This window comes from Vombatus ursinus, unplaced genomic scaffold (genome assembly GCF_900497805.2).
Source record: "Vombatus ursinus unplaced genomic scaffold, bare-nosed wombat genome assembly UNPS02014807.1, whole genome shotgun sequence".
NCBI lineage: Eukaryota > Metazoa > Chordata > Mammalia > Diprotodontia > Vombatidae > Vombatus > Vombatus ursinus.
Window position 1 is genome coordinate 29,299,658 of NW_020954585.1, and position 22,613 is coordinate 29,322,270.

Consider the following 22,613-nt stretch of genomic DNA (forward strand, 5'->3'; position numbering starts at 1 on the left):
ATAACCAAGAGCCAGAATTATATGTAATAGGCATAAACTATAGTCCTTTCCAGTAATATCAGGGGTGTCTATTGTCAACACTTCTATTTGACATAATGCTAAAAATGCTAGCTATAGTAAAAAGACAAGAAAAAGAAATTTAAGGAATAGTATAGGTAAAGAAGAAATAAAACTTGTACATTTTGCAAAGTTAAAATGGTATACCTAGAGAATTCTAGAAAGTCAACTAAAAAAATTAAAACAACAGTTTCAGTGAAGTTATGGGGTTAAAAAATAAATCCACAGAAGTCATCAGAATTTCTTTATGATAGCAATAAAATCTATCAGGGAGAGATAGAAAGAGAAATTCCAGTTACAATAAATACAGAATGTACAAATTTATAAATATTTGGTAGTCGACCTAGCAAGATACACTTAGGCATGATTTGACTACAGGTATAAAACACTATTTATACAAATAAAAACATCTAAATAATTAGAGAATATGAATTGCTTATGTGTAGGCTGAGCCAATATAATAAAAATAACAATATTATCAAATTTATTATATTTATTCAGTGCCCTACCAATATAACTACCAAAAGGTAGCTTTATAATACTAGAAAAAAATAATGAAATTCATCTGTAGGTAAAAAAAATCAAAAACCTACAAAATGTCAAGACTCTCAAGAGAAATAGAGGTGAAAAAAAAAGTAGGGTGGAGGGAGACAGGGTTCTGGCAGTATCAAATCTAAAACTATACTACAAAATTATACCATACTATGAAATCATTCTCAAAACAATTTGGTACTGGTTAAGAAATAAGTCAATCAATGGAACAGATTAGGCATATGATACATAGAAGCAAACAAACCTAGTAACCTAGTGCTCAGTAAATCCAAAGATATCACCTACCGGGAGTACTCGGTATTTGATAAAAATTGCTGGGAAAAATAGTCAGCAATATACCCCGAGTTAGGTTTAGACCAACACCTCACATATTATACCAAGATAAGATTCAAATGGGCTCTGTTGTTGTTATTCAGTTATTTCAGTCACACCGAACTCTTCATGACCTCATTTGGGATTTTCACATTCTTGTCTTCTTCTGCGTTTATGTCTTGGTCTTCCCAGACACCACCGTAGCTTTTTATAGTCAAAATTTTTTCTGCTGTTTTTGTTTGCTCATTTTTCCAGCCTATTTCTTAACTTCCACTTTATGTTAAACTTGGCCTCTGCTCCCCTGGGGGCAGGGAAGTACCATCCCTCCCTTCAGGCTTTTTCTTGCTGCTGTTTTCAGAGCTGGCTGTGAGGGTCTACAAGTTTTTAGTGCTTTCTATCTTTCTTTTCTTCAGCATCATTTCCATGTTCCCATATAACACTTCTGGCACTGTGATATTATAATCCAAATATTATGGCTTCACTGACCTTAATGGTGAAATGGATTTGTTATAACAAAAAAAAAAAAAAAAAGAAATTTTTACAGGTCTTCTCAATTTGTTATGTTAGTCTTTCATTCAGATCTTTAAATGCCCTACAGATGACTTTGTTTTGTTGGATCTATAACCAAACTTTCTTCAAATTCATTTTTCCTTCCATTGTTTCCTACTGTTTTATGAGGTAAAACTGTTCCTATTCTTCTGGCATTCTCCTTTTTAAGACTTTACAAACAAGTTTATAAACTAAACTAGTGTTGTCCTTAGCTGCCAAATCTCTCAGGTTATGAAAGAGGTCAAATGTTTGCTGGCTGAAACAGTTTTTAGGTTCTTTTTGTCTCATAATTTTGACAAATGACTCTCTAATTCCAATTCTGCAACTCCAATTGCCTGCTGGACACCTCCAGTTGGATGTACTTATGGCACATGAAACTAAACATATCCATAACCAAACTCATTAGCTTTATTCTTACATCTGCCCTGCCTTTAATTTTTTTTTCATTTTCATAAATAAATGCATTTAATAAATTTTTGTTGACTAAATATATATATAACATATAAATATATATGTTGACTAAATATATATAACATATAACAATATATATCACAGTACTTTGCAAATAGAAGATACTTTTACTTTGCTCTGGCTATGATTTCATTGGTATAGGAAAGTCCGAGTGAGGAAACTACTCATGCAGATCAGTCAGTCAACAAACATTTATCAAAGTCCTATAATGTTCCAGGCATTGTGTTAGGCCCTGGGAATACAGAGAAAAATAAAACAGTTCCTTTCATCAAGGACCTTACATTCTATCAGGATACATAATAAATACATATGCTGCTATACACAAAATGGATACAAAGTAATTTTCTGAGCAGAAGGCAACTAGTATGTAGGGAAATAAGAAAAGGGTTCATGTAGAAGTGGCACCACTTTATTTTTGAAGGCTGAACCTTAAAGGGAATAAAAGACTCTAAGAGGTGGAGGTGAGGCCCATTCTAGGCATAGGGGACAGCCAATTCGAAGGCAAAGAGGCAGGAGATGGAGTGTTGTGTGAGGTCAGCCCGAGAACACTACGTGGGCAGGCCCCTTTTGGAAGATTTAAGGAATGACAAGGACAAGAATAAATGACTATCAGAGGATAGACTGCCATCTCCATCAACTGGAAGGTGTTCCTATAGCAATGAAAGAGCAAATCCATCAAATTACCCATGCATAGGAAATACATCTATTTGTAGATTGTTATGAATAACTGCAAAATATACAATTGTAAAACATTTATACTTTTAAAAGTATCAAATATTGTTATGTCAAACACCTGAAAACATCTACCTATTAAGATAGATGGATAACATTTTTAGCTAAGATTTAATAGCTTATTTGGTAACATACTTAAATATATGTAATTCTCCATAATTATCTTGACTTTACAGATATTCATAGTAAATATATAGAGAGAGAGATATAGATATAGGTGTGTGTGTTAAAATGTGCTGTTGTTTTTTTTTTTTCCATTTTCACAAACTAAAAAAAGGATATATTCTTTCAATCCCTTTAAATACTCATTTGGGACAAACTTATTGTCATTTTCTGTGCTACAACATTTTTTTTTTCACAACAAATGAATAATACTTCTAACTTTAATCATTAAGTGCTAGCTATTGTTAAAAATATTTGGGGAAAAATATAATATGTATACACAAGTGATTGCCATATGGAGCTTGAAAAGCTGATTGTCTGCAATGCTGATAATGACATCAAAGAACCAGATGCCATCAGCTTATAAATTATAAAGATGTTTTAGATAACCTGTTATATGATGTAAATGGCTTTTTATATTGCTGCATGATCTTTTAGTATCTGTCACCTTATATTAGGCAAGGGCTGGTTAGATTTCTTTATATATGTAATATCTATACACATATATTCATTAGTTTCCATTATGATAAAAATCAAATATTAGTTCTAATTAATCTCCACACAAATACATCAATCTTGAATTGTTATTTAAATATCAACATTATTGTGAAAAGAATACCCCCATCTCAACAATTTACAGATCTATTACTTTAAATTCTAGCAATAATAATTCTAATTTCAATGACAGTTTCTACATCAAATCTTCAGTTACTTCAGGTAAATGTTTTACACAATATAATTCATTCCTGAAAATTTACTCATTATTTTGGTTCAGTCATGCCCAATTCTTCATGGCCCTATTGAGGGTTTTCTTGACAAATATACTGGAGTTGTTTGACATTGCCTTCTCCAGGTGAGGAAACTAAGGCAAACAGGGTTAAGTGACCTGCTCAGGGTCACATAGCTAGTTAAGTGTCTGAGGTCACATTTGTACTCGGTCGTCTTCTTGACTTTAGGCTCAGCACTCTATCCACTGTGCCACCTAGCTGTCCTTGGAAAATTTTTGCATAAACTAAATTCATATTTTCTGATATTTATAATCAGAAAAATGTTTTATCCTCATTTTAAATTCATCTTCAGAGCAGTATAGTAACTACTAAAGTTTTTAAGTTTCTTTGTCCTTCACCTCTCTGAATCCTTCTAATTAATTCCTGACTTAAATTTCCCTCACTTTATCAAAATATACATAGATTCCAGCAAAGTATCTGATAAAATCTCTCATACAGGTGGCCTCAAGGCTGCAGATTCCTACCCCTTATGTAAAGGCTTAGAGGTTGGAGATGGAAAGGTGATCCATTCATATCACGTACCTTACCTGTGGGTACATTTCTCTTGGGACCTCTACTCTCTACACACTCTTTCATATAGTGACCTCATCAGCTCCCATGGATTCAACTGACATCTTTCTGCAGATGACACCCAGATCTACAACTCCAGTCTCAATCACTCTTCTCCAACTGAACGTCCCTTAGGCATCTTAAACTCAATATGACCAAACAAAATACATTATCTATTTCACAAAAAAAAAAAATAACCCTTTTATGAATTTCTTATTTCTTTGAAGGGCATCACCACTTTTCTAGTCTCCCAGGTTTATAACCATGGTAACATCCCCAACTCTTCCTAATTCAACATATAAAAGCCAAATCTTGTTTCTACCTCTACATCTCTGGCGTCTGACTCGACATATTCATAATCACATAGTCGTCTCCTTAGTTGAGGTCCTCGTTACCTCCCTCCTTCAAGTCTCTCTCCTACCCAATTCATCCTCCACAACTGCCAAAGTAATTTTCCATACATGAAAGTCTGATCATGTTACAATGCTAGTCAATAAACTCCAGTGTCTCCTATTGTCTGTAAGACAAAATATTAATGCTGTTTGCCTTTAAAGTCCTTCATAAAGTTTCCTTTCCAGTTTCATTATATGTTACTCTCCTTCCTAGACTCCACCTTTAATTAAACCAGCTTCTTTTCCTTTCCTCACATACATCTTCCATTTCTGTGCCTTTGAATTGGTGTCCCTCTTTCCTGTAATGCATCACTTGCTTACCTCTGGTTCTCTGAATCCTTTACTTCTCAAGATTCAGCTTTTCTGATAGGCCTGACTGCTAGTACCCTTACTTCCTAAACTGCCTTGTGTTTATTTTGTGAATGTTCTGTTTATACTAATTATTTTTATATATTTTATTTTTCGCAAATTTCATGTTAAAACAATTTTTTTTAAATTTTGAGTTCAAAACTCTATCGCTCCCTCAAACAGTAAGCAATCTGATATGGTTTACATATATACAGTCATATAAAACATTTCCATGTTAGTAATTTTGTACAAGAAGACTCAAAAAAAAAAAAGAAAAGAAGGTAAAAAATAACATGCTGCAGTCTATATTCAGACAGTATCGATTCTTTCGCTGGAGGTATGTATGCTTCATCATAGTCCTTTAGGATTGTCTTAGATCACCATATTACTGAGAATAGCTAAGTCATTCACCGTTCTTCATCTTACAATATTGCTGTTACTGTGTACAATGTTCTCCTGGTTCTGTTCACTTTACTTTGCATCAGTTCATGTAACTCTTTCCAGGTTTTTCTGAAATCAACCTGATCGTCATTTCTTTGTATATATTAACTATAAGCAAGTTCTCTCTTCTCACAGAATGTAAATTCTTTATGGAACAATTCAACAATAAAACATAAACTGTGAAAATCAAGGAAGATAACAAAATTGAAAGCAAAAATAACCACCTAAATGACGAAAAACTAGGAACTGGTTTGTTGAAAAAACTAATAAAATAGATAAACTATTAGGTAATCTAATTTTGAAAAAAAGAAAATAAAATCAAATTGGCAGCATCAAAAAAGAAAAAAGAATTCACAACAATGAAGAGATGAAATAATTAGAAATAATTTTACCTAATTATGTGCTAACAAAATTGATAATTTAATTAAAATGAATATTTACAGAAATGTCAAATTCTCAGATAAACAGAACAAGAAATAGAGAATTTAAGTAGATCAGTACCATAAAAAGGAACTGAACAAACTATCAATTAACACCCAGGAAAAAAATCTTAGTACCAATGGATTTACAAGTGAATTCTATCAAACATTTAAAGAAAAAATAATCCCAATATTTGGCTAATTTTGCTAAAAATAGGAAAAAAAGAGCTTATCAAATTCCTTCTCTGATAAAAATACTGTCTTGATATGAGAGGAGAAGTAGAAAAAGAAACTATCCTTAATAATGATCAATACAAAAATACAGTATTTAATAAAATAGTAGCAAAAAGAATAAAGCAAGATATTAAAGGATTATTGAATATGACTAGGTTGATTTGATGCCAGGAATACAGGATGTTCACTATTAGGAAAACTATAAATATAATAGACTACATTAATAATGAAAAATATAAAAAATCATATGATGACATCAATAGATGTCAAAAAAAGCTTTTTGACAAAACGTAATAACCTTTTTTTATTAAAAATACTAAAAAGCATACAAATAAATGCACCTACTCTTAACATGATAGTTTCTAAAACCAAGAGACATCTTTATATACAAAGAAGGCCTCTCCCAAGTTCAGAGTTAAAGCTAGAATATCCATTGCCATCATTATTATTTGAAGAAAAAAAAAGAAATTAAGGGAATAAGCAGAATCAAAAAAGGAAATTGTCACTTTTTGCTGATGATAATGATAATCTAATTAGATAATCCCAAATATTCAAATAAAAAGTTAAGTGAAACAATTACCAACTACAGCAAAGTAGTAGGATATAAAATAAACCCACATAACTCATCATTCTTTCTGTATATTACCAACAAAAACCAGCCAGAAGAATTAGAAAGTGAAATTCCTTTCAAAATAACAGAATGGAAAAAAATTGGGACTGCACCTACAAGAACTACATGAGTACAACTACAAAACACCCTATGAAGAAATAAACAGACCTAAAAGACATATAAATTGTGTCACGCTAATAAAATGTAAATGACAATATTGGTTCAATTATTTTAAACATTCATTATAAGCCAATGAAACTACCAAAGACCTTGAAAAAAGAGTCACAGAATACATCTAGAAGAACAAAACATCAACAATCTCAGGGGAAATAGGAACAAATGTGGGAAAGATAGGGGTGTAGAAATATCTTATCTTACACTATATTACAACATAGTGATATTTAAAACTAGCAATGGATGAGTGGAAGAGATTAGATGCATAAGATCCAGATACAAACAAATATAGTAATACAATGTTCAATAAACCCAAAGACTACAATAATTTGGATAGACTCTGAAAACAAAAACTGCTAAGAAAATTGAAAATTTACACATGCATCAAGTGCAACTTTTATGAAAGTAACCAGAAGATAAACTATGTTCTACAGCAGACAATATCTTTACAGAAACACAGTTTACCTAAAGATGTAAAGAACAAAAGATTCCATTATGTTTGCTTTTGTTGATTATAAAAAAGTATATAATTTCATGAAGTTATCCAAAAGTTATCACCCATATATATTTTAAAATCATAAGATAACTCTTTTTACAATCCTCTGATAAATGTCAATCGAGTAAAAAAATTGGAGAAATATGCTTGTCAAAAGAATTTGCCTCTGTCATAGAGAACTACCAAGGCAGAGTGATTCCCTTCGGTTGGTGAGGTCCTCCAGATGTTCCTACACACAGATGGCATTGTGCTGATTGCATCAAACTCTGAAACATTAATGATCCTCCTAAATGAGATCTACAATTATTCAAAAAGATTTTGGCCTAGCTATCCACATAGGAAAAACCAAGGTGATTTGGAAGGTTTATTTTCCATACTATAAGTACTACTATATAGTTATCAATAATTACAGTAACTCATTATTAGAGGAAAAAAATTAGTCCCCATAAAGTTATATAAGTAATAACTAATTAAAAGTACTTAGCAGAAAATAGCATGTTACTATATATCTATAAATTTAAAGTAACAGAATAATCGTTCACTGAAAACATTAATGGTAACAATATTTACAAAAGCCCAACACATATATTACTATGTGTTTGAACCATGTACCAAAATGTTATAGATGTGAATTTTAAGGTCCCATTTAACAATAAAATGGTCCATTTAAAATTCAATAACTTAATATCATGATTTCACCATTAAAATAATTTAGTTTTTTCATTAAAGAATTTAGCAACATACATGGTTCATATATGTAAATGTACATATATATACACACACAATCACAAATATATAGATACATAAGTATACATATATTTGTATAATGTATGTGCATACACACATATACATACACAATGTTTCATTTACCTGTCTAGGAAGTCGGAACAGGGAATTCTTATAGAAAATGTCTTTAGCCTGGCTCCATGTCCCATCAATGATGATGATAGTGGAAAGATGATTGGGAGAATTTGATATCAATTCTTCCAAATTAATTGCTTCAGCACCAGGATACAAAATTAAAGTGCCAGGATTTCGGCAAATAGCTGAAAGTTCAGGATCTCTAAAATGAAAACAAGGAGAAAAAAAGTTCTTTAGTGGTTTGAAGAAACATTTTGTACTGTATTAAATTTTCCCTGTCCTACCATCCATAACAGTATTCATCTAAACAGGAAAAACAGCAACTCTAAGTAAAAAAAATTAAGATACTGTGCATTCCCCAAACAACAACCATAACTTAGTCATTCCCTGGTCTTTCCCATCTCTACCATTATTCCCTTTACAGTGGCACCTCTTTCTTGGCAGATATTGGTATTTTGGTTCTAACCCAAAACAAGAATTATTACTCTTCACAGTCAGAACTACTCACTCCCTTGCTGCTAAGCATAGGCAAGCATTTCACACAATTTAATTTACTCTATCCCACAGACAACCTCATTTTACTGAGAGAAGAGCCCTAAAACAGGTTTGAGCCACCCAGGTTATGGAGAGTCAAGAACCTCTGACTTTGTCCAGCTCTATTCTGGAATAGACTGGCATAGGTCAAGTCAAAAGTTCATGGCCCTGAAACTACTAAACCAACTCTAATGTCAAATACAAGGTCAAGGCATATAAGATAATATCAAAGTTAATATCAAAGATGGCTTTGACATTCCTAACTACATAGTAGCTGACTAAGGGTTGGAAGTGGGAAAGTGTGGGTCCAGAAAAAAAATGACTTTGAAATATGAGTCCAGAAATGACTTTAAAATATGATAAATGATAGCTTGAGATTGAAATTTTATAGTACATAATTCATAAAACATAATCTCTAAGGTGGGTACAAAACAAGCTAGAGAGATAAGGGAAGCCTAATTCCCCTTTGGGGTCAGGCCACATGCAGAATAAATCCAACCCTGTGAGTCCAGAGCCAGGACATCTTGGTGGAGGAAGCCCCTTAGACCACAGGTTATACATGCATGAGTGTGATACAAAACAAAATGTTATGTGAGACTTATATAAGACCATCATTACTAAGTAAGGGGCTCAGAGAAGACTTCAAGGAGGAAATAATATTTGAGTTGGGGCTTAAAATGATGAGTGGGAGTTTAACAGGTGAAAAGGCAGACAGAGGAGATTGAAAACATAGAGAACAGTGTGAACAAAGTATGGAGGCCCAAAGTGGGTGTCTGGAAGTCAGAGTCATCCAGTTCAGCTGGAGCTTAGAGTACAGATAGGGAAAACATATTAGAAAAAGATAGAAAGGCATAAACTTGTAAAAGACTATGAACACTAAGCAAAAAAGTCTGAACTTAAATTGCTAGATAATAGGGAGCCACCGATGCATTTTAACAAGAGGAGGCCCACAACAATTTGGTTCCAATTTACCTTTCCAGTCTAATTCCATATACTTCATCAGCTTGAAGAAGCATAAAATAAAGAAAAAAATGGTTAAGTTGCAGTGAGAAAGAGCTGGATTTGAACCTTGCTTCTGACAATTACTAGTTAGCTATACGACCATACACAAATCACTTAACTCCTCTGAGTCTCAATTTCTTCATCTGTTAAATGGAAAGAAAGGAAGGAAGAACCAAACCAAATGAAGAAATACTTTGGATTAAGAAAAACACAAAAGGTAATTAGTGATTTAAAAAAAAAATAATCCTACAACAAGCAAAAGAGAGTCATAAAGAAAAAAAAAATGTTTTTTTTTTAATTCTGTTTAAAAAAAGTCTTGCAACAGGATGGCTACAAGAAATGAAGTAAGAAGTAAATAAGGAAATTAGAATTGAAATAAGTGTTCTAGAAGAAAAATTTGTAAAGAGAATAATAATTTAAAACAGATTGTTGAAAACCATACCAAAGTAATAGACGCCCTGAAAAACAGAACAGAACAATAAGGACTTCATGATTATAGGAAACAATGAAAAATACTAGAACAAAATCAAAAGATTTAAAAAAGAAGAAGAAAATATAAAGCACAACTTTCAAAAATAACTGAAAATAGGTAGAATAAGAAATTTGAGAAATAGGTAAAGACAATCAAAGAATAACCAGATTCCTTGAAAACAATGACCAAAACTAAAACTAACCCATGGACAGTATATTTTATCAAATCATAAAGGTTAAGTAAATTGCATAGTGGAAAAGTTAATAAAATGTGAGAGAAGAGGTTGAAAACCAGGGAAATGTGTAATGTACACTAATCTAGTCCAAGGATTAATTCTGCTAATTTGTTACTTTTTCCCAAAATTTTTAAAGTATTACTTGTTAGACAGAATGGCTCTTTGGGAGAAGGTAGAAAAAAACACTTGAAAAAATTTTGTGGATGTGAAAACAAAAGCCATCAGTAAAAATATATTTTAAAAGCAGCAATTGCAATCATACTATCAAAGAAAAAAGAGAAATTCATAACACAGATATAAACAAAATTACATTTTTCTAAAAGGAACCATAGACAATAAATCAATGTCAATATTAAATTTATATGCCCTAAATGCCAAACTATCTAAATTCATAAAAGGAAAAATTAATTGAAGTACAAGAAGATGCAGATAGTAACACAATAATAGTAGGACATTAACATTCCTCTCTCAGAGTTGGACAAATCTAACAAAAGTAAACAAAATGAGAAGTATAGAATTTAACAAATTACTAGAGGAATTAGAACTAAAAGACTTATGGTATCTTCTAAATGAGACCATTAAAGAATATTGGTATGTCTCAGAATTATGTGGAACTTTTACAAAACTTGCCCACAAATTAGTACAGAGATACAGCAAATAAATTTTAAAAAGGAAAAATCCTTTGCAGACTCAATTATAAAAAAAATTGTAAAAGTATGCTACCACACTCCTTTAATAAGAAAAATATATTCCTAATATTTAAACTGGTAAACACTAAAATAAAGAACTATAGACCAAAATCACTAATATCAATTTAAAATTTTAAAATAAAAACCTACAAACAGATTACAGCAATTTATCCAAGAAATGATTCATTATGACTAAGTTGTATTTACACTTGGGATAGATGGCTTAGAGGCATAAAAAGACCTTTTTTTAATATCATAAAAAATTTTGACCTAAAACCAAAAGGAAGCATCATATGCAATGAGGAGATACTCCTTGAGAGGAAGGACTGTCTTTTGCCTTTCCTTCTATCCCACTGCTTAGTGCCTGGCACATACCAGGTGCTCAGTAAATGCTTGCTAACTGATTGACTTATTAGAAGTTTTCCCACTGAATACAGGAGTAAAGCAAAGATACTCATTCTCTCCACTATTATTTGATATAGTTCTAAAAATGCTAGCAATAGAAAGACAAGGGAAAGAAATCAAAGGCATAAAGATGAGGGGACTGGGGGAAAAGGGAAAAGGATTTATATAATGCCTATTGTTTGCTAGGCACTGTCTTAAGTGTTTTACAAATATTTTTATCTCATCTGATCCTCACAACAACCCTGTAAGTGCTGTTACTATCATTATTTTACAGTTAAGGAAACTGAGGCAGCAGTTAAGTGATTTGTCCAAGGTCACACAGCTAGTAAATTTCTGAGGCCATATTTGAACTCAGGTCTCCTTGACTTCAGACATACTACTCTTTCCACTATGCCACCTAGCTGCCTCAGGTGATAGGTAGGTAGGTAAATATAAATAAAGACAGTCATCATAGGGAATCAGCAAATAAAACTAATTAAGAAAAATAATTTCAGAAAACTTGAAGGCTACAAAATAAATACCCAAAAATCAACAGCTTTTCTATATAATAAGATCTATAAGACAATAATAGAATGGGAAGTCCTATTCAAAATAACTAGAAAATGCATAAAATATTTCTCAATCTACCAAAGTACACTCAGTACTTGTATAAAATCAATTAAATAAATAAAGAACTTTATTATTTGGAGGAATATTCAGTACTCATACTTGGGTCCTGATAATATAATAAAAGTTACAATAATGCCTAAATTAATTTACCATTTTAATGCTATACCAATCAAACTATCAAAGAACATTTTATAGGACACTGTAAAATAATAACAAAATTCATCTGGAGGAACAAAAGATATAGCATATTATGAGAAACAACAATAAAAGGTGGAAATGAAATGAAGAATAGTACTTGCAGACCTTACACTATATTATAAAGAAAAAGTAATGAAAATAATTTGGTTGTGGTTAAAAAAGAGAAGTAGATAAATGGAATGGACTAAAAAAAGGAGAATTAGAAGTAGTGGAAATTAGGAAAGAACTCCCTTTTCAATAAGAACTACTGAGAAAACTGAAAAGCAGTATGGGAGAAATATTATTTAGATCAAAGACATACCACATGACACAACAAATTGGATTTGAGACCCAAATATGAATTATCATGCTATAAAAAAGTAGAAGAAAAGCAGATCAACAGGTAAGAGATACACTCTTAAGCAAGCAAGGAATAGAGAGAATTACAAGATATAAAATAGGTCATTTTGATTATATAAAATTGAAAAGCTACTACACAAACAAAATTAACACATATTGGATTAAGAGGGAAACAAATTAATTGGAAAAAAATTTGCAACAAATTTCTCAGATAAGGTCATTGATAAAAAGAAAGTTAATGCCAAAATATTTATAGTAGCATTTTTTGTAGTAGCAAACATCTGGAAATAAAGTAGATCGACATCAACTGGTGAAAGGCAGAGGCAGCTAGGTGAAGCAGTGGATACAGCACTAACCTTGGAGTCAGGAGGACCTGAGTTCAAATCCAGTCTCAGCCACTTGACACTTACTAAAAAGCTGTGTGACCCTGGACAAGTCACTTAACCCCAACTGCCTCACCAAAACAAACAAATGAAAAAAATTGGTGAAAGGCTTACCATGCAAAAGAAATGACAAACAAGTAGAATAGAGAACAGCACAGAAAACTCACATGAACTGATATAAATAAATTAAAGAGAGCCAAGAAAACAACGTAAATGGAAAGAACAATCAGAGCTGAATTATAAAGAACAAGCTGTGCCCCAAAGAATAGATATAAAAAGACATTTTCTCCCTGATCTTTTGAAGAGGTTGGGGTCCACAAGTATGGAACATTAAATATGATGCCAAATTTTTTTGAAGTAATAATTTGCTTTGCTGATTTTTTTTCTCTATTTCTTCTTTTTATTTTTTTTTCTTCTTTAAATAAGTCCTTTTTATAAGGACTATTGCTCCTTGGGAGAGGGAAGAGAGAAGAATATAGAGGGAAATATCAGAGATTTATAAATTTTTAAAAATAAATAAAACACTTTAAAAAAATAATTAGCTGCTCTCTCTATATATGTGTACTCTCTCCATATATATATGTATGACATATATACATATAATTATTAAGAAATTATTAGCAAGTTCTGGAAGATGTCTTGAAAACTTACATCTCCCATCACTGAAATATCATGCCTCTATGTGAGGCTTACAATCTGTTTGCCATATTCTTCATCTATTTCTTGTTTCTATTCAGGAGGTCTGTAATGTACATTACTGACAATGTTACTTCCATTCAGTCTCTAATCATCTTTGCTAAAATGCTCTCCAACAAGTTTCTTCCCTCTGGTTCCTAAATTTCCTCACATAAGTAAGTCTTCTTAATATAACGTTACTTTCTCCCATCTCCTACATATAGATACTGACATCCTTTTACCTCATTAATACAGAAGTACTTCAGTTTTTCCAATAATCATGCAAAGATCTCACATTCAGTACATACTGCATTTGTTTCTAGATAGTCTACAACGATTCTTAGTACCCTCTCTCCCCTTTGTCTACAAATACACCACCAGCACTACGAAAGCAGAAGAGGCTCACGTAGTACTAAAGACCCCATTTTGCATTTTACTTTGTTTCATAAATTGCCATGGCCAAATGATTCATTACCTAGTAGCCAACACTTGGTGACAAACCACTTTATTCTTGCATAACACATTCAGACTATTCCTTAGATCAGGGTCAAAGTCCTTCTAGCTTGTTAGAGCCCATCACTGGTTATTCTTCACCAAAATTACCTTACGAATCTAGGGTCACCTCAACAGGATGAAGCAAATGAGGATTACGTTGATGTTGAGCTAAATAGATTTCCATTCATAATATATGTCCATCTATATGAATACATCTAAGACCTATGAGTTCATTGGCATGCTAACTGCAAGTGTAGGAATGTACTCCTTCAATGTAGGTCAGAACTGATATATAATGTATAATCATAGAAATTTGCCTAGAGATCAGAAAGATTAACTGACTTGCCCAGGTCACCCAACAAGTAAGTGGCAGGGGTGAGGGGTGAACCCAAATTTTCCTCACTCCAAGTCCATAAATTTATCTATTATAACATAATATATCTCTCATATACATGTGTACCAGCATTATGTCCAATCCAATCCAACAAATATGTATTAAGTACTTACTATATTCAAGTCACTATGCCAACCATTAAGAATACAAACACAAAACAAAACACAGTCCACGATCTTAAGGGACTAACATTCTACTGAGATACGTATTTCTATTTTACACAGATTCTGGACCCTAGCACTTTGGATGGGTTGCCTGATAAGGCAATACAGTAATCAAAACAACACTGAAATGAAAATTCAGGTCAATGGCAGTAGCACTAAAAGAAAAGGACACAGTGAAAATGCGCTCTGTAATCCTGGGCTAGAGGCAGATTCACAATAGAGGAGAGGGACTAAAGTTAGTAGGATCAAGATATCAGATCTATGCTCCGAAAAGGCTGATGAGTCAATACACAGTTATAGAAGAGAAAAGAAAATAAGATTGAAAACCTCTTCTCCCTTCAAAAATAAAAAGGCAATACCATTTTTATAATAGAACAAATTTTGGGAATGTCTGCTACTAAATTTTTAGGCTGGTTAAAAATATCAACTTGTCTAATTTATTTTGCCTGTCTTCAAGACCACTTCAAAAATCTCAAGACACAAGAATTCATATTACACTTGATTGGTTAAACAATTTACCCTGAGAAGGTGTAGTTGGTGGACAAATTTAGGCCACAATTTTGAAATAACTAAAAATAAAACAGTAAAATAGAAGTTGAATTAAAAGTGGATTTACCTTTCTTCACTGAAGCGTCGACCAATCTTGACCTTAACTTTGTCCTGGGGAAGGCATGCAGCAAGCAGAGGTACAGTCCGTAATACTTTGTTTTCCTTTAATTAAAAAGCTAAATCAATTTTACAGGGATAAGCATACTTTTCTAAACTCTTATAATTATACACATTTTATTTTTAATTTTTCCATTTTTAAAAGGACTGTCAAATGAAAAATATCAATATAAAAATATTTATTATATACCTACTATGTACCAGGCACTGTGCTTACTCTCTGAGATTACAAATATAAAGAATGAAACAATCTCTCCTCTCAGGAAATTTATATTCTATCTGGGAAAAAACAAGTACATATATACATATACAAAATAAATATAAAGATAATAAATACACAGTAACTAGAAGAGTACACTCATAATTGGGGGAACCAGGGAAGGTCTCATGCAGAAAGCGGTATTTTAGCTGGATCTTGAAAGAAGAGCTGAATCTCTGAGAAGAAAGTATACTCCAGGCATGGGGACGGCCAACACAAAGGCATGAAGATAGGAGGTGAAGTGCTTTGTGGCTGGTCCCTAAAGCATAGGAAAGGAAGTAATGTATATAATGAGGCTGGAAAAGTAAGTTGGGATGAGGATGTAATAAGCTTTAAGAGCTAAACAAAGGAGTTTATATTTTATACTGAGGTAAGAGTATAGAAGAGTTTATTGAGTAAGAGAAAGGAGAATCACTTTGGCTGGGCATGGTGGCATATTCCTCCTAGTGGGAAGGCTCAGGCTGCCTTGAGTTGCTTGATGAGGTTAGAAACCAGAATGCAAAGGTTGGGGAATTAGAGAAAAGAAGTAGAAAGCATCTTATGTGGATAGCTTTTCATAGAAATTTGGTTGTAAAAGGGAAAGATAAAATAATAGCTTCAGAGGACAGTAGGGTTAGTTAGGAGGGTTGTAGTCACAGAGTAGGGGAAAAGAGGAGAGAGTGGGAAATGATGCCCAACAGTTTTAAGATAAAGAAAAAGGGAAAAAAGAGAGCACATGTTGAATGGTCTCAATTTTCTCAGTAAAGTAAGTCTACAGATAAGTCTAGAGAGGAGTGATGTGGAAGACTTGAAGAGAAGAAATTTAAAATTCATTTCAAAAACCTAACTTAAAAAATTCTTCTATTTTAAAGGGGGGAAACATACTTATCTACATAGAGCAGGTAGAATAAATTGGTTTTGGATTCAGATACAGATTAAGTTTCTACGGTAAAGCAGTGCTCCTCTTCATTTATAAAAAGCTCAAAATTCTCAACAGATGACATGAAATTTTCAAAATTAACTAAAATTCCTATTATCACACCTTTCTTAAATTATTAAATGGTTCTTAAATAGTATTGTTACTATACTACATACCACCTATAAAATATTAACAAATGAGAAAAAATAGATGCTACAAATAGAAAATAATTTTCCCCAAGAGAAAACATTATCAACTTAGTTCCAAAAGTGCTAATAAGTTAATATCCACCTATACAATACTGTTTCCCATTGCTTTCTTTCATACTATATTATTTAACTTTTATTGCTTCCCACATCCTTACTTACCTCTGCTGGATGCTGAATTATATACAGGTCGGTAGAGATATTTAGAGGATGTACTGGCAGAAATGGACATAAGCACACCTTCTGTGGACGTCTGCAGAATTATGGGGAAAAAAAGAAAGTGTGTCAAAAATTAAAAACATTTAATGCTATTTTAATGAAACCAAACATTTATAAAATCTCAATTGGCAAGTGTGGTACTACTGCTTAGTTCTGGGAATACTGAGCTATATTCCTTTGAGTTATTCCTTTGTAAAAGGAATTAAAAAGAAATAAAAGCATGAGCAATCGCTCATATAGTTCATATAGTTGTTACTGGAATTTTCATTTTTTTAAATTTAGTATTCTTTTATTTCTTTTTAATTAAAAATAAGTTTCATTAATCTTGTTGGGTTTTGTATCAATCATTTCTAGCTATACACCACAACCAATCTATTATCATCTGGAAATGAATCTTCTCTTGTAAATAAACAAACAAAAAAAAGCAGTTAATCAAAAATAGTCAGACAACAAATTGGACAAGTCTAACTTCATAAATCTCTACCTCTCTGCCAAAAGCAAATATATATATAGTATATTTGTTATTATATTTAATATTATAACATAATATAATAATATTTAATATTATGTATATATTTGATTGGTATATAATGGATCATTATAATTTTTACTTCCTTAGAGTAAATGTGTGCAGCTTTTATTTTTATAAATAACATGTCTATCATAAAAAATACTTTAAAAAAATACTTAAGACTCTTTGGAGGTCTCTGTTTAGAAATACATACAAGCAGCATCTTAAAATTCTATATGAATATTACTTTTTACTCTTATGCAACAGATTCGCATTTATAGGATGCACCAGGGAACTCAATATTACTTCTAAAATTTTAATCAAAGAACATGGTATATACATATGTAACTATGGTAACTATGTATATTAGTATACATCCTCTACTAAAGGTCTGCTCTAAAACTCCATCCTGGTGAGAAAATGACTCAGATTTTTACTAAAACATGCAAATAGATTAAACATTCTGTTACTTTCTACCAAGATGGATCATCTTTGGGTCAGTCTGGTGATGAATCAACTTGTCTATTGTCTGAGGACCACCCTATGATAGTGTACAGCCTCATCTTTAGGCTAGGAGCAGAGTGATAAATTTTTCAGCAACAACTCTAAATCATTTTCTAAATAACAGAGGGATTGGGATCTGCATTGTCCTATAGAAGTAAGGCCAACGAAATTACAAATCTTTAATGTATTGAAGTAGGAGTTACATTAGTCACACAAATAAATTTTATTAAACCATCACACTCCCTCCACAAAAGTCCTTTTCTACCACATTATGATAAGAAATAACTCTTAAGTTCTCAAAGGTTATTTCAGTGGAGTATATATTCTAGCAAGTCCTATCAAGTTATCAAGATTTTAAACATGGGACCAACAAACTGTGTATTAGTCATCTAAAGATCAGCCTAAGAAAGTTCAGAGAGGTTCATCATCAGAGCTGGTTACTGATTGATATGTATTACAACTACAAATTTCATTAACAACCTGTTATGGTGCAGAGTGGGTTTTCATTATAAGTATGAGAAGATGGAATACCCACACTCATGAAATCATAGACACCTGATTTAACAGTACACCATGACTGGCTCAAATAACAGGTGCTTAGTCCTGCTACTTACTGTAAATCTGAATAAAAATAATTGTGGATGGTTAGGAGGAGGTGCAAAACTGAACAAATTTCTATATATCATAAGCCTTTTCATTGTTGTTCAGTAGTTTTTCATTCATGTCTGACTCTTTGTGACCCCATTCGGGGTTTTCTTGGCAGAAATTTGCCATTCCCTTCTCCAGTTCATTTTGCAGATGAGGAAACTGAGGCAAACATGGTTAAGTGACCTGCCCAGATTTACATAACTAATAAGGGTCTGACGTCAGATGTGAACTCAGGTCATCCTGATTCCAAGCCCAGCACTCCATCTACTATATGACCTAGCTGCCCATCACAAGCTTTTAAAAGAACAAAGTAAAACAAAGAACCCAAAACAAGAATATGCTGGTAAATCTGGGGATTCCATATTCATTCTGAGTAGCTATTATTTGTGACTTTTATAATATAATCCTATAGCAAAAATTCTTCCTAATGTATACTGGATATAAGGAAGGATACACTTAAAGTGATCAGTCTATGAAAATCAAGTATAATTAAATGAAACCTGAAATGAAATGAAAATGAAAATGAAACTAAATTTAAAGAAAATAAAGAAAATTATATTGGCAGAGAAAACAAATTTACACATGATAATATTCATTTTAGTATACTAGCAATTTGCCTACTTGAAAGTTATTGTATTTATATTGTCAAAAGAAGTTTTTAAAATTTTATTTAAAAATATTTTTAAAACAAAGAATAAACTAGCTAAGGTAATTCACAACAATGAATTGATAAAAAAATAGTATAAACATCACAAATTGTTTAATCTGAAATATATAAGGAGATAATAGTAAAGGACCACAGTAATCTAGTGTTTGATAAACTCAAAGATCCCAGTTTTTTTAATAAGAACTCAGTATTTGACAAAAACTGCTGAGAAAACTGGAAAGCTATTTGGCAGAAACTAGGGATAGATCAACATCTTTCACCATTTACCAAGATAAGCCCAAAATGAGGGCATGATTTAGACATAAAAGGTGATACAAATTAGGAGAGCAAGGAATAGTTTACCGGACAGATGTATAGATAATGGAAGAATTTATGAATAAACTAGAGAGAGAGAGAGAGAGAGAGAGTGAGTGAGAGAATGAGAGAGTACACTCCTAGAAATAAAATGAATAATTTTGATTATATTAAATTTTAAAGTTTTTGCACAAACAAAAGCAATGCAACCAAGATTAGAAGGAAAGCAGAAAGCTGGGAAACAATTTTTACAGCAACTGACTCTGATAAAAACCTCATTTCTCAAATAAGTGGATAATTGAGTCAAATTTATAAGAATACAAGTCATTCCCCAACTAACAAATGGTCAAAGGATATGAACAGGCAGTTTTCAGATGAAGAAATTAAAGCTATCTATAGTGAAAAAATGCTCTAAATCACTATTGATTAGAGAAATGCAAATTAAAACAACTCTTAGATACCACCTCACACCTATTAGAGTGGCTATTATGACAGAAAAGGAAAATTATAAACGTTTGAGGGGATGTGAAAAATTTGGTACACTAATGCATTGTTGGTGGAATTGTGAACAGATCCAACCATTCTGGAGGAGAATTTGGAATTATGCCCAAAGGGCTATAGAAATGTGTATACCCTTTGACCCAGCAATACCACTACTAAGTCTGTAACCCAAAGAAATCAGAAAAAAAATAACAAAAGGAAAAATGACCTATATATACCAAATATTTTATGGTGGCAAAGAATTGGAAATTGAGGGGATGCCCATCAATTGGGGAATGGTTGAACAAGCTGTGGTGTATGAATGCAACGGAATACTACTGTGCTACAAGAAATGACAAGCAGGATTATTTCAGAAAAACGTGGAAAGACTTACATGAATTGATGCAAAATATTGCATACAGTAACAGCAACATTGTACAATTATCAACTGTGAATGACTTAGTTATTCTCAGCAATACAATGATCCAAGGCAATTCCAAAGGATTCATGATGAAAAACGTGATCCACCTCTAGAGAAAGAACTGATGGAGTTTGAATGCAGAGTAAAGCATACTATTTTTTACTTTATTTTTTTGTGGGTTTCTTTTTGTCTGTGTCTTCTTTCACAATATGACTCATATGGAAATATAATTTGCATGACTGCACATGTATAAACTATATCAAACTGCTTACTATCTCAGGGACGGGGAGATGGAGGAGGAAGGGGAAAAATTTGGAATTCAAATTTTTTTAAATGAATGTTAAAATTTGTCTTTACATGTAATTGGTAAAAAATAAAATATTATTTAAAAAATTAAATTAAAATAAAATATATAAAGAAATAAAACTCAATCTACAATGTATAAATGGTGGAAGAATACAAAAATAATTTTCAAAAGAGGAAAAATAAATTGTTCATAATTACTTGGAAAATGCTCAAACCTACTAAAAGTAAAAAGAAGAAAATTAAAACAACTCTGAGGTACCACTCAATACTTATCAAATAAGCAAAAATAATTTTGAACAGAGCTGAAGCCAAGATGATGGAGTAAGGCAGGGAATCAATTGAGCTCTCCCAAATTCCCCTCTAAACAACTTTAAAACAAAACAAATTTTTGGAGTGGTATAACAAATAAATGATAGGGGTGAAGCAATTTTCCATTCAAAACAATTTAGAAGGTCAGCAGGACAGGTTTCTCTCATTGGGGTAAGAGTGGAGTGAAGTACAGCACAGGCTGAGCCCAGGCAAGCCATCAGCAGGCCTTGGGAGCATGTGCATCAAGGAGGCTTCCAAAGCTCTTAGTTTACAGACACTAAAAGGGCAGGACAACTAGTTAGAAACAGATTACAGAGGACCCTTTGCGGGCACTGGGTTGCATCGTCCATACTCAAGTCTGGGTTACAGTCCCAGGGTGAGGAGGAGCATTGGTCCACTAGTTCTTGCAGCCCCATGGCAATGGGGATCCTAGTCACAGTTTCAATGTAGAAAAGAATGCTTGTGGTCACTCACAGAACAGAGTGCAGACCAGGAGAGCAGTGACCACACTCTCCTTAGCTCATACCACCTTGGAAGAACTGAAAATTTACAGATTCCCCCAGAAGTAGCTCTGAAAACAGCAGCACAAAAAACCTGAAATTTGGGACAGTGCCTCCTCCACCCTGGGAGCAAAGGTCAACTTCAACATAAAGTTCAAAGTCAAGAAATCGGCTAAGAAAATGAGCAAACAATAACAAAAAAGAACCTGACCATATAAAGTTATTATGGTGACTGGGAAGATCAAGACACAAATCCAGAGGAAGACAACAAAATCAAAGCAGCTAAATGCAAAGTCTCAAAGAAAAATGTCAATTGGTCACAGGCCCAAAAAATTTCTAGAAGAGCTCAAGAAGGATTGTTAAAATTCATATAAGAGAGTGAGGGAAAAATGAGAAAAAGAAATGAGAGTGATGAAAGAAAATCATGAAAAAAGAGTCAGCATCTTGGTAAAAAAAAAAAAAAAAGGCACAAAAATCCACTGAAAAGAAATCCTTAAAGAAAGAAAATTATGTACCAATTAATCTAACAACCTAGGTGAAATAGATGAATCTTTACAAAAATACAAATTGCCCAGATTAACATTAGATGAAACAGAATACTTAAATAAATGTATCTTAGGAAAAAAAACTGAACAAGCTATCAATGAGCTCACTAAGAAAAAAATCACTAGGACCAGATGGAATCACAAGTAAATTCTACCAAATATTTAAAGAACAATTCATTCTGATACTATACAAACTATTTGGAAAAGTGAGTAACCAGGAAGAGCCAAAATAGAGAAAGAAATCTATAGATCAATTTCCCTGATGAATATTGATGCAAAAATTTTCAATAAAATACTAACAAGGACATTACAGTAATATATCTCAAAGATCATACACTATGGCTAGGTGGGAATGCAGAGCTGATTCAATATTAGGAAAACTATCAGCATAATTGATCACATCAATAAAAGTCATATTATTTCAAGAGATGCAAAAAAA

General features: G+C 32.4%; 1 protein-coding gene across 2 annotated transcripts in view; it reads right to left on the reverse strand.

The window, feature by feature from the left end:
• The window catches only part of DTWD2 (DTW domain containing 2), a 131,443-nt gene that overhangs the window by 64,204 nt on the left and 44,626 nt on the right, over positions 1-22,613 (reverse strand). For both annotated transcript variants that reach the window (XM_027874968.1, XM_027874969.1), the window contains exons 2-4: positions 16,933-17,023; positions 15,358-15,452; positions 8,157-8,349 (exon numbers count right to left, since the gene is read on the reverse strand). In XM_027874968.1, coding sequence (XP_027730769.1) covers positions 8,157-8,349; positions 15,358-15,452; positions 16,933-17,023 — 379 coding nt within the window. The remainder of the gene's footprint in view (positions 1-8,156; positions 8,350-15,357; positions 15,453-16,932; positions 17,024-22,613) is intronic.